Source organism: Aureococcus anophagefferens, assembly GCF_000186865.1.
Source record: "Aureococcus anophagefferens unplaced genomic scaffold AURANscaffold_20, whole genome shotgun sequence".
NCBI classification, from domain to species: domain Eukaryota; class Pelagophyceae; order Pelagomonadales; family Pelagomonadaceae; genus Aureococcus; species Aureococcus anophagefferens.
In genome coordinates, this window is record NW_008705580.1 from 586,319 (window position 1) to 598,768 (window position 12,450).

The 12,450-nt window shown below is 52.8% G+C and overlaps 3 protein-coding genes across 3 annotated transcripts; all 3 read right to left on the reverse strand.

Annotated features, from left to right (window-relative positions):
• Nucleotides 1–109: 109 nt before the first annotated feature.
• Nucleotides 110–2,258, reverse strand: AURANDRAFT_54528 (hypothetical protein; the record flags this gene model as incomplete). The annotated part of the gene is made up of 5 exons (XM_009041347.1): nucleotides 110–1,204; nucleotides 1,278–1,427; nucleotides 1,487–1,539; nucleotides 1,596–1,989; nucleotides 2,049–2,258. The coding sequence occupies 5 exons, from the start codon at nucleotides 2,240–2,242 to the stop codon at nucleotides 166–168; spliced, it is 1,830 nt and encodes a 609-aa protein (XP_009039595.1).
• Nucleotides 2,259–2,715: 457 nt separating this feature from the next.
• AURANDRAFT_72172 (hypothetical protein) lies at nucleotides 2,716–3,302 on the reverse strand (the record flags this gene model as incomplete). Its single annotated transcript, XM_009041346.1, has 2 exons — nucleotides 2,716–2,971; nucleotides 3,045–3,302. 2 exons carry the CDS (start codon nucleotides 3,291–3,293, stop codon nucleotides 2,780–2,782), a joined length of 441 nt encoding a protein of 146 aa, XP_009039594.1.
• Nucleotides 3,303–7,083: 3,781 nt separating this feature from the next.
• Nucleotides 7,084–9,311, reverse strand: AURANDRAFT_70285 (hypothetical protein; the record flags this gene model as incomplete). The annotated part of the gene is made up of 2 exons (XM_009041345.1): nucleotides 7,084–8,337; nucleotides 9,295–9,311. The coding sequence occupies 2 exons, from the start codon at nucleotides 9,309–9,311 to the stop codon at nucleotides 7,326–7,328; spliced, it is 1,029 nt and encodes a 342-aa protein (XP_009039593.1).
• Between the last annotated feature and the right edge of the window lie 3,139 nt (nucleotides 9,312–12,450).

Genomic DNA, 12,450 nt, shown 5'->3' on the forward strand with positions numbered 1-12,450 from the left:
CTCCACATGAATGTTCTTGAGGCTTTCAAATAGTACCGAGGAAGGATAACTCGTGTTCAGGCCGGATAGCCCCCCCATTCTACTTTGACTCTTCGCGCCTGCCTACGGAGATGTGCCTACGCCCTTACTACGCCCCACGCTTTACCCGTGCGTCTAGACGGTGCATCAGGCCGATGAAGCCCGAAAGTCTCCAGAAATGGCCTTTAAATTGCTTGAGTAACGATGCATGTTCCAATTGAGAAGCTTGTTCACTGCTGCGATGTAGGCACGGGCCGAAGAGACAACGATGTCTGTGTCTGACCCTGAGCCCGAGAAACGCTTGTTCGTGGTAGCACCCGACTGGCTATGGACAGCAGCTGACTCCAGTTGTGTTCCGATGCGAGGCTTAATGAGAACTTTGGTCGTGGCCATGGCATCAATTCCGGAGTTGACAGATTCAAGACCGTAACTCTCGAGGTCAACCTTAACGCCCGTCAGAGCATCAATCGCTTTGTACACTGCGTCAACAGGCCCAGACCCAGTGAGCGCAGCATGGCGTATGACTCCATCTGGACCCTGCATGGTGACAGTTCCTGTCGGGATGACTCCAGAACCTGTCGTTACTTGCGCACCAACTAGAGTCCAAAGTGCGCATGTGTTCTGATACGCCTCATCTGAGACAAGAGCCTCAAGTTCGTCATCATCAAGACCTCCCTTCTTGCGCTCGGCGACGTGCTTGAAACGCGTGAAGATGGCATCAAGTTTTAGCTTGTCATCGGCAATGTCGCCGTAACCAAGCTCAACGAGGCGAGTAGAAACCGCGTTTCGACCACTGTGCTTACCGAGTACGATGCCAGCACCGGATTCAGCCTGTCCCCGTGGCAGGCCAACGGACTCCGGAGTCATGATTTCATATGTTGCTTTATTCTTGATCATTCCATCCTGATGAATGCCCGACTCATGGCGGAACGCATTAGCACCGACAATAGCCTTGTGTGGTTGGATGGCCATGCCAGTGTACTCTGCAACCATCCGTGAACACGGTGTTATAAATGTTGTATCCAAGCCTGTCCACAAGCGTGGTCCGCCAGCGAAAGCATGTTCTGACGTGCCTCTCAGACAGAGCGCCATCGCAATTTCTTCAAGAGCTGCATTTCCGGCACGTTCACCAATGCCATTGATCGTACATTCAATTTGTCGAGCACCATTGTAGGCACCCGCGAGCCTATTGTATAGCATTCTCAGCGTTGATAACGAAGTACTCCAGAACTATAGAATTATGGGACTGCTGGACTTACGAATTGGCCGATGCAAGGCCAAGGTCATTTTGGCAATGTGTTGAAAAAATTATATCTTCCAAACGAGCACCGAGACGGCGACGTAAGGTGGCAATGAGTTCACCAAATTCCCATGGCGTATTCCATCCAGTTGTGTCTGGGATGTTTAGCCTACAAAGGTACAATATGAACGGTGAACATATGTATGAAAAGTCGACACAGTTTCCGACGTAGTGGCTCCAGCATCCACAACAGCTTCCAGGATCCGGACAAGGAAGTCTACCTACCGATTGACGCATCTAGTTTGTGCTCCCTTAATTACGTGCGGAGATGCGGCACATCGCTCCGCCCAGCATCTTCGGGCGAAAACTCAATGTCATCGCAACCGAGAGACCGCGCAAACTTGACAGCGTCGACTGCAATCTGGACGACTTCGTCAGGCGTCTTGCATAGCTTTGTCTCCATGTGAATGTTGGACGTAGCAATAAATGTGTGTAGGCGGGGTAACTTTGCACTTTTCACTGCATCCCAAGCACGTTCAATATCACGTGCATTGGCACGTGACAGACCGCAGATAACAGGTACGTATCCAGAGTCATCAACTTCGTTCCCCACTATTTGTGCAATCTGCCGCACCGCCTCAAAATCGTCAGGCGACGCAATTGGGAAACCAGCTTCGATCACATCAACTCCCAGCTTAGACAGATGCTTTGCAATCTCCAGCTTTTCTGACCTATCATTAAATAGTCCATATTATTCGAAAACATGAACCTCGACACTCCGCGACGAGACGATGTTAGAGTCGCGCCTGGAGACTGCTCCCCATCACGTAGAGTAGTGTCAAAAATACGAACATACCCGGGGTCCACGATCTTGCCAGGAATGTAGGGCGGTCGATGATTATGCACAGCAATAAGTCGTCGTGGGGCAAGTGTACGCAGCGGTGTCCATGCGGTAGCCGAGCAGACAAGACAAAAGAGATTCATCGGCTCTCAACTCGCCGTCGCCGCAGTTAACTAGGATATGTACAGGTAATCTTCCCGAAGGAGAGAGAGAGAATGGACTGCTATTTATTATTGCAGCCCAGTCGATACTCGCTCCTTATGCTCCTATCTGGCCGGCGTTGCTGAAGCAGCCTGCCGGCGGAGTTCTTCCTCCCCGTGGCCAGCCGAACCTATTTTAGAGAGAGGGCCCCGGACTGGGTTTCTAAAGTTAGTAAACTAGGGTAGTGGGGCCCGGGTGGGCCTTAAGGCCCACTCTACCTACCATTTATGCCAATTATTATCTTGGTTGACTAGAAAGCTACTTTCGCAGTGTGCGAAACAACCATAGAGCTAGCCGCGGCGGCCATAGAAATACTAAATATTGTTTTGCGGTCCCCATAGAGGCTGGGGTCGCCGGTTCGGGTCGGGAATCGGATGATATATCTCCGCGTCGTGTATCCTTTCGCGCTATAGGGGGGACCTCTGTTCCTTACACTGCTGGCAAGGCCTTCCCCCTAATTCACCACCTCGCGAGCGTTGTCACGTGGGCGCCCCGCCGCGAAGGACGGCCTCGATCCGCCTCATGCGTCGTATTTCCTCCTCTTGGCAAAGACGAAAAAACTGCGCTGTCTGGCGCTGAATAAGCGTCTTGAGAGTGAATCGCCCCACGAAGAGCTCAATCACGAGGTAAAATATCATGATACTGCCAGCAGCGCGATCAAAAGGAAAGACCTGAAAGTGCCGGATGTATTTTTAAAGCCTGGGTCCAGAACACAAGAGAATGCGCAAGACTCTAGCACAGTACGGGATCTTGGAGAATCGCGAAGAAAAAAACAGCAACGACTTGTGGGAACATCGTGAGCAAGAGGAATGCAGATATCATTGGTACACGTTCCTTGATGTTGCCGATGTATCCAAGTGCAACCCGGGCAAGCTCAGTACACGACCAAAGAAGAAAAATAGGTAGGGTTAAAATTTTTAAAATTCCATTTTGAAACTCATAGTTATAGATTTTGTTTAGGAGACAACCACCGCACACGACAAAGTATAACATGGAGAACCTAGCAGGTTGTAAATTTTACCACGAAACATAAAAAATCAAACTCACATGCCTTGGTAGAAGACAATCATCTGAAGAGACAGCGACGACTTAATCTCGACCATCTCGACGCCATGTTTATTTTCGGCGTGATACATAGCTATATGTTTCCACTAGGACCGGCCAACAGATGGCCAACCAAAATCGAGGATGTTTGCAAAAAGGGCATGCAAAAGCTGGGTGGAGAGTATGAGAATAGATATCTCCCCAATATCTCCCAGGATTTGCGACCGTGACACCGAAGTCGGGGTGCGCATGTTAGCTAGATAAGGCGATAGTACAGCAAGGGAGGGTAAGTGAAGTCTCTAGTTGAGTCGCTCTAATAGGCGGGGAGTATAAACCCGCCTACAACTTCGTGCAAGTGGTCGTTCTCGGCTAGGGACGAGTGCAGACTGAAGTCTCTTTCAAAGTTGGTCTGTTTGGGTATGAAACCGAGATCTGTGGTCTGTTAGGTCTCTTGGGGTATTAAACCAGGAGCCTCTTCGACGAAGTCCCGTACGTCTTCAGAAATCACAGATCAATGCTGGGTGACTAACTTGAACTAGGGTGCCAGTGTCATGCTCCACCTCTGATCCACCTCTGACTATGATACTGCTTGTTATTCGCATCCACGGTTTATGCTAAGGGGAATTACGGGGCTGCACCTGGAAAGGGAGCTCCTCGTGGCCAGTATAGTGAACTTGAAAAAGGGATCTATCTGAATAGAGCATAAGCTTGAGTCACCATCATCCCCATAATTTAGAGTCACCATCATCCCCATAATTTACATTACCTTGCTCCTTTACTATCGCGACGTCACACTATGGAGATGACACTGCACTCCCCCGTTACGTTGATATCAACGTCCCCCATTACCCTAGTTTGGGGTATCTCTCTCTAATGAGGCTGGAATTGCCGTGCATATATCCAAGGGCCTTACAATCCTCTGACATTTGCTTGGCCCAAGGGCCCTAAACTGCACGCCCACAGCAAGTGAGGCCGCTCGAAACGACGCAGATGCCGTGGATCGCTGCGACCGCGACAGCAACTGCCACCGCAGCGCTCACCTCCGGTAATGTGGCGCACCGACGCGCGAACGCTGCACGCACGCGCTGGGATCAACGAGGGCGCCCGTATGCACCCTTCGATGAGTCCGGAACAACCAAAAAACCTCCGTGCGCCACTACCGACCAGTTTTACAACGGCACACCCTCGATAGGTGGAGGTTGCTAGGTCTTTCGTAGTACTAGCCAGGGGCATGCCCGGGGGTCCACAAATCGGCGCATTCGCCATACGGCGCCGCAAGACGCAGCCCATCTAACTTTCGCCTCCCCCGAAATCCCGGACGTCTCCCAAAACCAGGCCAACGGAGGCGGAGTGGAGCCCGGAGAGCGCCGGGTCCAATGACCCCCATAGCTTGCAGATGGCCGGTGAAAAGTAGCGGCCGGTTGTTGGGGTCCTCGAGCTGGCCGGCCTGAGAGTGCCCCAAAGCCCACCCCCCGGAGGCCGGGGTTGTCGTCCCTGTTCACTCATGACCAGGCCAAAATGGACTAAACATCCGTAGGCTTGAGGAATGGTGGCCGCGTGCGCGATCAATCAACGGCCTCTACACTGCCCGAGGCGAGTGCAAGCGGATTCATGAAGGATGTTGAACGACCATTTGCAATATTCAGGAAACATTGAACGGCCCTCGGTGCGTCAACTAACACATCCTGCGCAAGAGCTTGCAACACCACAGTACTGATGTCCAAAGAAGCCTGAGCAAGCACGTGGGCTAGCAGAACTCTATAGAGTTCTGGCACACGAGAGTGCTGACCAGGGATAATGTGATACTTAAGGCAGACCTCGAGATCATCGTACAAGTCGCATGCTGCTATGGCAGCAGCATTTGGCTCACAAAGCACCAGCGCAAACAACAGACGGCACAGGTTCGGTGATGGCGTGTTTTGAATACTCATGTCCAGACTTTGAAAATTGCTTGTAGAACTCTTAGAGCAGTGTTCGTTGCCAAGAGACCCGTCCGTGGCCTTGAAGTGGAGCCAGGTCGCCCAAATAACGTCCGCTTGGTGTGCCTAAAAGATAGTCAGAATCTTTGACAACACAGCATACTATCACGGAGGCGCGCTTGGCTCGAGCCAGGAGCATTGAAAATTTTGCAATTTCCAATCATGATTTTGACGTCGTGATCCAAGGCGTGAATCGAATCATAAACATGGTTTTCATGTCTGATCTTGGACCAAATCGTACCAAGATCGATTGACCTTCGCACAACAGAATAGTAGCCGGGAGCCTGTGTTGTATTTGCAAATGGTCATCTGTTGGTAGATTAGTAGGAAAGATCACGGCTGAATACGATGAGATTAGTGACCGGTACTGCAAATAATTTCGATTTGTCAGCTTTTTCAAGCTGCTTCCAGCTATTTTCTAGGCCTCTTTGGAGCTTTTCGATTGAAAGAGTCGTAAAACTTTGACCTTCCTTAGGAGCATTTGTCGGCGGGTGGCTCCCCCCCAATTTCATTGCGCTCTTGAAGCGGTGGAGAATGGGGCTCCCCCAACTCCCGGTCGTCACTGCCATGTCTAAGACTCCGGCAATTCGACGTGCTGAGTTCGTTGACTGCAGCTTGGTACCAAGGATTACATCTGTAAATAACACAGGAAACAGTGAGGCACGACTTGCAGCTGCGTCGCGTTTCATGCCCCGCCACATAATCATGGCAAAACTTCTAAGAAGCGCACCATCATCATGCCCAACAAGTTCGCTCAGCATTGTGTACAGCGGTTGATCTATTGCACGTCGTGCGGTAGATCCAAAACGTGCCAGGGTCCCACGGGCTGCTTTCCAAAGGCTCTTGCGAGCAATCGGGGCAATCTTATAGAACCATCGCTCTATTAGAGGAGCCAATGTGATCCGGAGGCGAATGGGCACTACAAGACAACACCTACGATAGCACTTTGGGGTTCGGGGACGAATATTTTCTGGGAAGCCGCGACGACTTCCAACGGATGAGTCTTGGTAGCCTGAGAAAGGCATCTTCCGGCCAGTCATGCACCATCTTGGCAAGTTCACTGGGCAGACCTCCAGACCAAGTCTCTAGCAGCGTGGCTGTTACCGATCGACATTCTGAGAGGGAAGAAAATGACCACGCTGCCTCGAGTAGGGCTTTGCGAATTTCAAAGCACATGGCTGGTATTGCTACCTCAATCCGGCGACGCAGTGCCTCTACAATCGCTACATATGCAGTTCCACATCCACGTCCACCATGTGGAACGTAGAGTAGCCCCAACGCCCCCATAACCTCTGAGGGCAACTCTCCAGCAACGGTCATACTTTCAGATCGCCAGTATTCCAACGCTCGATGGACCTGGCGCACTGCGAATCAATGGCGCAAAACTTTGTCGACCTAGCTTACCTTAGTCGAATGAGCCCAATCAGTGTGATCTCGAGCAAACCAGGCATTCAAAGAACTTGAATGGTAATGGTTCATGCTTCAGGTCGTTAATCTGTAGACCATCCCCGAAATCTTAAAATTTGCTTTGCTGCATGTAGTGAATTAGTGAATTAACATGGCCTGGGAGATTCTTTTTTCCTGGCCAACTTGTCAGGCCTGGGAGATTCTTTTGGGGCGAACCAGGCCTAGGAGGTTGTTTTGAGCACATTTTAGTTCAATTTTACTTCAACTTTACGGCAAGTTGCCTTCTAGGAGATTCTTTTGGGGGCTGAGCCGTCCGAAAGTGAACTAGCCGCAAACTCAGCTTCGTTGGGTTTCCCGTGTCCAGCTTTACTCAGGCGCCGGGGGCCCGGGTGGGGTCCAAACTAGAACGCGTCGTATTTCCCGCGGCGGCATAAGCCGTGGGGAAATAGAGTACGGGGGCAATGCCCAACCAGGTCATACTAGAAGTGCCACAACTCGCTACGCCAAGGCACGCATGGGGTAAGTTTTCACACAGCCTGCGTTCCATGTATTGCTCCACATAGCGATGCTCTATTTGGCCATTTATCCCATTGTCTTACACGCCGCTCCTCGTGGTAATGCCCATGGCGCCCTTTGCATCATCCAAAGTTTTAGTTGCAATCTCGTCAGCTCGGTGTGCACCTTGCTTGAGAGTCTGTGACAGAAAGAGCTGATCTGCGGCAAGCTCTTTATACGCGCGTTGGATAGGATCGAGGTGAGCGATGATAGCATCGGTGAGCCTGGGCTTGAAAGCACCCCAAGAGAGGTCAGAAACATCACGCAGGATTACTTCCCGTTCAAGACCAGTGACAGATTGATAAATATTGAGAAGATTAGTGGCCTCTGGGCGATTAGGATTGTCCCACTCGAGACCTTTCAGTTGGTCAGTCTTGCACTTCTTGATCTTGGATGCGATGAGGTCTGGTGAGTCGACAAGGTTGATGCGTGAACCGTCAATTGGTGCTGACTTTGACATCTTAGCTTTACCATCTGCAAGAGACATGACTCGTGCCCCCTCCTTGACAATTAGCGCCTTGGGTTCACGAAAGACTCTGCGCTTCCGCTTGCAGTATAGGTCATGGAAGCGTCGCGCAATGTCCCGTGTAAGCTCTAGATGCTGGCGCTGGTCCTCACCAACCGGCACGAGATCTGCTTGGTACAGTAGTATATCAGCGGCCATGAGGACGGGATAGTCGAAGAGTCCAACCGCAACGTTTTCTCCTTGTTTCTGTTTCTTCTCCTTGTACTGGATCATTCGCTCAAGCCAATTCATTGGCGTCATGCAATTCAAAAGCCAGGCGAGTTCTGCATGTGCACTTACGTGGGACTGCACGAAGATAGGTGCAATATCTGGCTCGACACCAGCCGCGATGTACAACGCCGCAGCATCCAGTGTCTCCCTGCTCAAAGATTTTGCATCATGTGGCATAGTTATCGCGTGCAGGTCAACTACACAAAATAGGCTATCATATTCGTGCTGATACTCAACCCACTGTCGAATAGCGCCCAAATAATTTCCCAAGTGCAGTGACCCCGTCGGCTGCACCCCACTCAAGACGCGCTCCCGCCTCGCGGTCCGGTTTGCCTCGCCAAACCCCGAAAGCGAAGATCGAACAATCGTGGCACGAAACCGATGCGATTTTAACCCTGAGGGCCCGCGGCACAATGACCGCTGCATCGCAAACGCCCGAGCGGACACCAATGTCATGACGACCAGCATGCCACGTCTAACTCGTAAACAGCACCTATCAGTGTCCCTTTCTTCGTCCTGGCAGTGCACATACAGTACGGCGTGGACGACGGTGCCCCTGGCCCCGCTCCCAGTGCGACGGCCGCTTGATGCCGCCCTCGCCCGTCCAGTCGACGGCGGCGCGCTTGATCTTGTACTTCGGCGCGTCGTGGGCGGCGCGCCGCGCGTCCGTCTCGAAGCGTCTCCAGACCATGCGCACGCAGCGGCAGCGGCACACCGTCCTCGAGGTCCTCGGTCCGCGGCCGCGCCGTATCCCGCGCCGCCTCCTCGCTCCCGCCGGAAGCGGTCCTGGGTCGTATCATCGTGTGCGCTAATTGGCATCGTGTCGGCATCTTGACGATATGTTGAATGTGTGCTCTCACTGCTCTGCGGTGTTCTCCGGCTATCGATATCGACTGAATTGAATCGCGTTGAAGCGCCGCTGCGCATGTTATGGGCTGCGCCCGGGGCCCCGGGGGAGGGTCCGGAGTCGCTCTGAACACCGAGTAACGGTACAGTGCGTCTCAGCGTCCACGACATCGTGCGCGCGTCGCGTTACATCGTTGTCAGGTGGAGACCTTGGTAGACAGTCGTTTCGTGTGGTTTATGTACGAATTCGCCCTTTCCGGGTGGAATCAAGATGCTATTTCCGGACGTCCGCTGCCCTTGATTGTGGGTTCGAATTTTCACGCGCGCGTGATGACGACGGCGGCGGCGGCGGCGGCGGCGGCGGCAGCGGCGGCGGCAGTGCAACGATCCCAGGGCTTTGAGGTCCGCAAACATGCGGGTCAGGCACATAAAAAGACGCGACATCCGGACGATTGCGAGGCGACGCAAACGGGCAGCCCCAGGGGGTGGAATGAGGCGCGGCAGCTTCCCCCGACCCGATTTTCGGTCGTCTTCGAGTCACAGAGCGTCGGGAATCGTTCATCATGAGGGCGATCAGATGCCCTCGCGGCAGCTCTTCGGCTCGAGCCGATTTGATCGAGATCACCTCACCGGCTCCGGGAGGCGCGCGGCGCCGCGGGTGACACGGCGCTCACTGCGCAATGCATGAGGCGTTCGGGCCGCTGCAACCTTGACAGGCCACTCGGGAGGGACATTCCAGGGGGGGTTTACTCGAGATGCAGCGGCCCGCTCGACCCCTGGAACTAAGCTGGGCCCCTCGTCGGTCGCCCCCCACCGTTAACGGCCGTTCTCGTCATCCACGGGCTGCCCCGACGCGAACTTCGTAACTATTAGTTGCTCGCCTTCGACCGATGGTCTTTCCCGAGAGACTCGCAGCCGGGCCAAAGGCGCGACATGGTCCACAGACCAAGCGCCGCGCCAAGTCCTAGAACCGCCGCTTCGGATGCCCGAGTCGGAAACCGAGGTCGCGCTACAACTTCATGATGTCACGGCCGAGCGTCAACAATCGAGCAAATCCACTTCAAGTTACGACCTGTGTTTGGCTGGATGATGATAGGTGGTCTACGCTCACTGGCAGTAATTCGTTACGGGAAACATATATAACTGGACTGAGTGTAGGGCAGGGCGGGTTCTTCATTTGCGCCGCAGGAGGGTGGTGGGTAGTCTCGGGGAAGGGGATGACATGGCGCATGCCAAATCCTAAGTCTGAATGGAAGGCCGACAGGCACTCCTCGGCGGCGTCCATAGCGGGCCAAAGTTCGAAACACCTCGATTGCGGGAAATTTCGGCTCGACTATTCTCTACGTGTAAAAGACCATAATGTGTGCGGTGTAGTGATGGTGAGGGGTGGGTGAGGGGTCGCATCGCCACGATCGTCGCGCGCAGGCCCCAGGCTTTGTAGGCTTCATCTCCCATGTAGTTGAAATGCTTGAGGGAGCTCTAGCTGTGTTTGGGACCCACTCGACCCGGCCAATATCCCGGGGCGGCTAGCTCCACGCATATAGTCCTCGCCGCGCGGCTGGCGCCTGGAAAAGTTCTGCTTTTCAGCCTGGCAGCATGTTAGAATGTTCTGGGGTGCGACCTTGGTCCGGGGCGCCCCCCGAGCGCTCCCCGGCGCTGCGAGCTGTAGGATTTCAACACAGCTATTGGCTTGCCAGATTCGCTAGCGGCTTTCGAAGGTACGCCATGGAGCTCCATTTTATTATGCTGATGTCGTGCCCCCACCTTTGGGGCTCAAATAGCCTGGTGTCTATACATGTCCCACGGCTGCCGCCGTCTTTGCATGGGCGTTGAGTTTTTCAACAAGGTTGGTGCAGCATTCCTTGACGGCTTTGTAGTCAGTCTCACGACCTTTACTCTCGACATATTCTTGTAGATGAAAAATGGTTTGACCGTACGTTCGTAACTTAGCTTCAAGAGTTGAGAGAGCCTTGGCAGCTTCTGAGGCCTGAATTTTACCCTTGAGAGCTTCGTACTTCGCTGTCAAATGCGTGACCTACGCCATAGTTATCAGCTCGAGTTGAAGCGTGCTCTTTGTCAAAGCACCTGGGATTTTACAGACTCACGACGACCCTGATATTCTTTGAGCAATCTAGAAAGAGCACTCATTGTGGCTGCTGCACGATGGCGGAGACCTTCGACGTCATCAAATTCAGTCATATCACTTCTCATCACCTCCATCTTCTGCTGCAGTGAAGATAATTCAATCTGGATCTTTTCATCGAGATTTTCAATTTTAATCATCTCAGCTTCCCGCTGTTTGCGCTCCTGAATTAGGCGCTGAGTAGTTTGTTGACTAGACTCGAGCTGGCGTTCTTTGAAGGTCGCCTCGTCGCGCATCTCACGTAGGCGCTGCTGCGAAGGCATGGAATGCTGTTGCTCGAGACCCTGTGACACGTGCTCAAGGAGGGCAACAATGACATCTTGGGTTTGCTGCTGGTCTCGCAGTGTTGACGTGCGCGTGGCTTCAAACTGGGAAATAAAACTCGACATTTCGTCATCTCGTTGTCGTAGCTTTTCGTATTTGTCCTTGTCGCCCCCAGATTCGCCTTTCCGTTCCTTGAACTCATCGTGGAGTTCGACAAGCTGCTTCTGCGCGACTGCGGTTTTGTCTCTGAAATCCTTCGCGAGTCCGTCGTACTCTTTAAGCCCTCTGGACTGTGTCTCAACGCGTCGTTTGAGCTTGACTAGCACCTCTTTGGGATCGACTAGCTCCCAGATCGCGAGTTCGTCGACAAGGCTACGTTCCTCGTTCTGCAGTCTTGCCCGTCGCTTCAAGAGATGCGCATACTCATCCGAGTATGATTGACGGTGACTTGGGCCCTCGAGATCGTGTATCCGAGCAATCACAGCATCCATTTCAGTTAGGGCCACATCTTGTTTGCCCATGAGCTCTGTAGACTGGTCAAGAAGCCGATTATATCTATTTAGCTTTTCAGGCTCGAGGTCATTGATTTTTCGCTGTGCAAGCTCGTGCAAGTCGCGGATCTGTGCGTCAATTTGCTTGGTTTCCTCGTCTTTTTGTTTCTTCAAAACAAAAATTCGATCGACCTCATTGGCAAATTGCTTGTTCTTAGCCCGAAACTCAGTGATGTATTCGTTGAGCTCGCCGGGGTCGGTGCCTGTGTGAACGTAGCGCTAGGGCCCACTAGAGACGGTGTGACACGGGGGCGTGCTTACGCGAGCCTTGTCCATGGCTAGATTGTAGTCCGCTAATGTGCCCTCGAGAGCACGGACTTCGTTGAGCAGAATCTCATGGCGTTTTTGAAGCCCGCCGTACTCATTCATAGATCTTTCGTGGTGTTTGTGCTCCGTTTGTAATGCGTGGATTTCATTTGTCAGTTCTGTGACCTGTGGTGATCTAGTCAACAAAGAGACTCGAGGCAAATCTTACTTTACTTCTTAGGATTCCGACGTAATAGGAAGAGTCCTGGACCTGTCTCGCTGGCCCTTGAGCTGTCTTCATCCCTCGCATCCCCTGCTGTGTCACAGGCCTGTCAGACACATTTACAGTTGTCCCAAGAGCAACGCCCTGCGCCGCGGT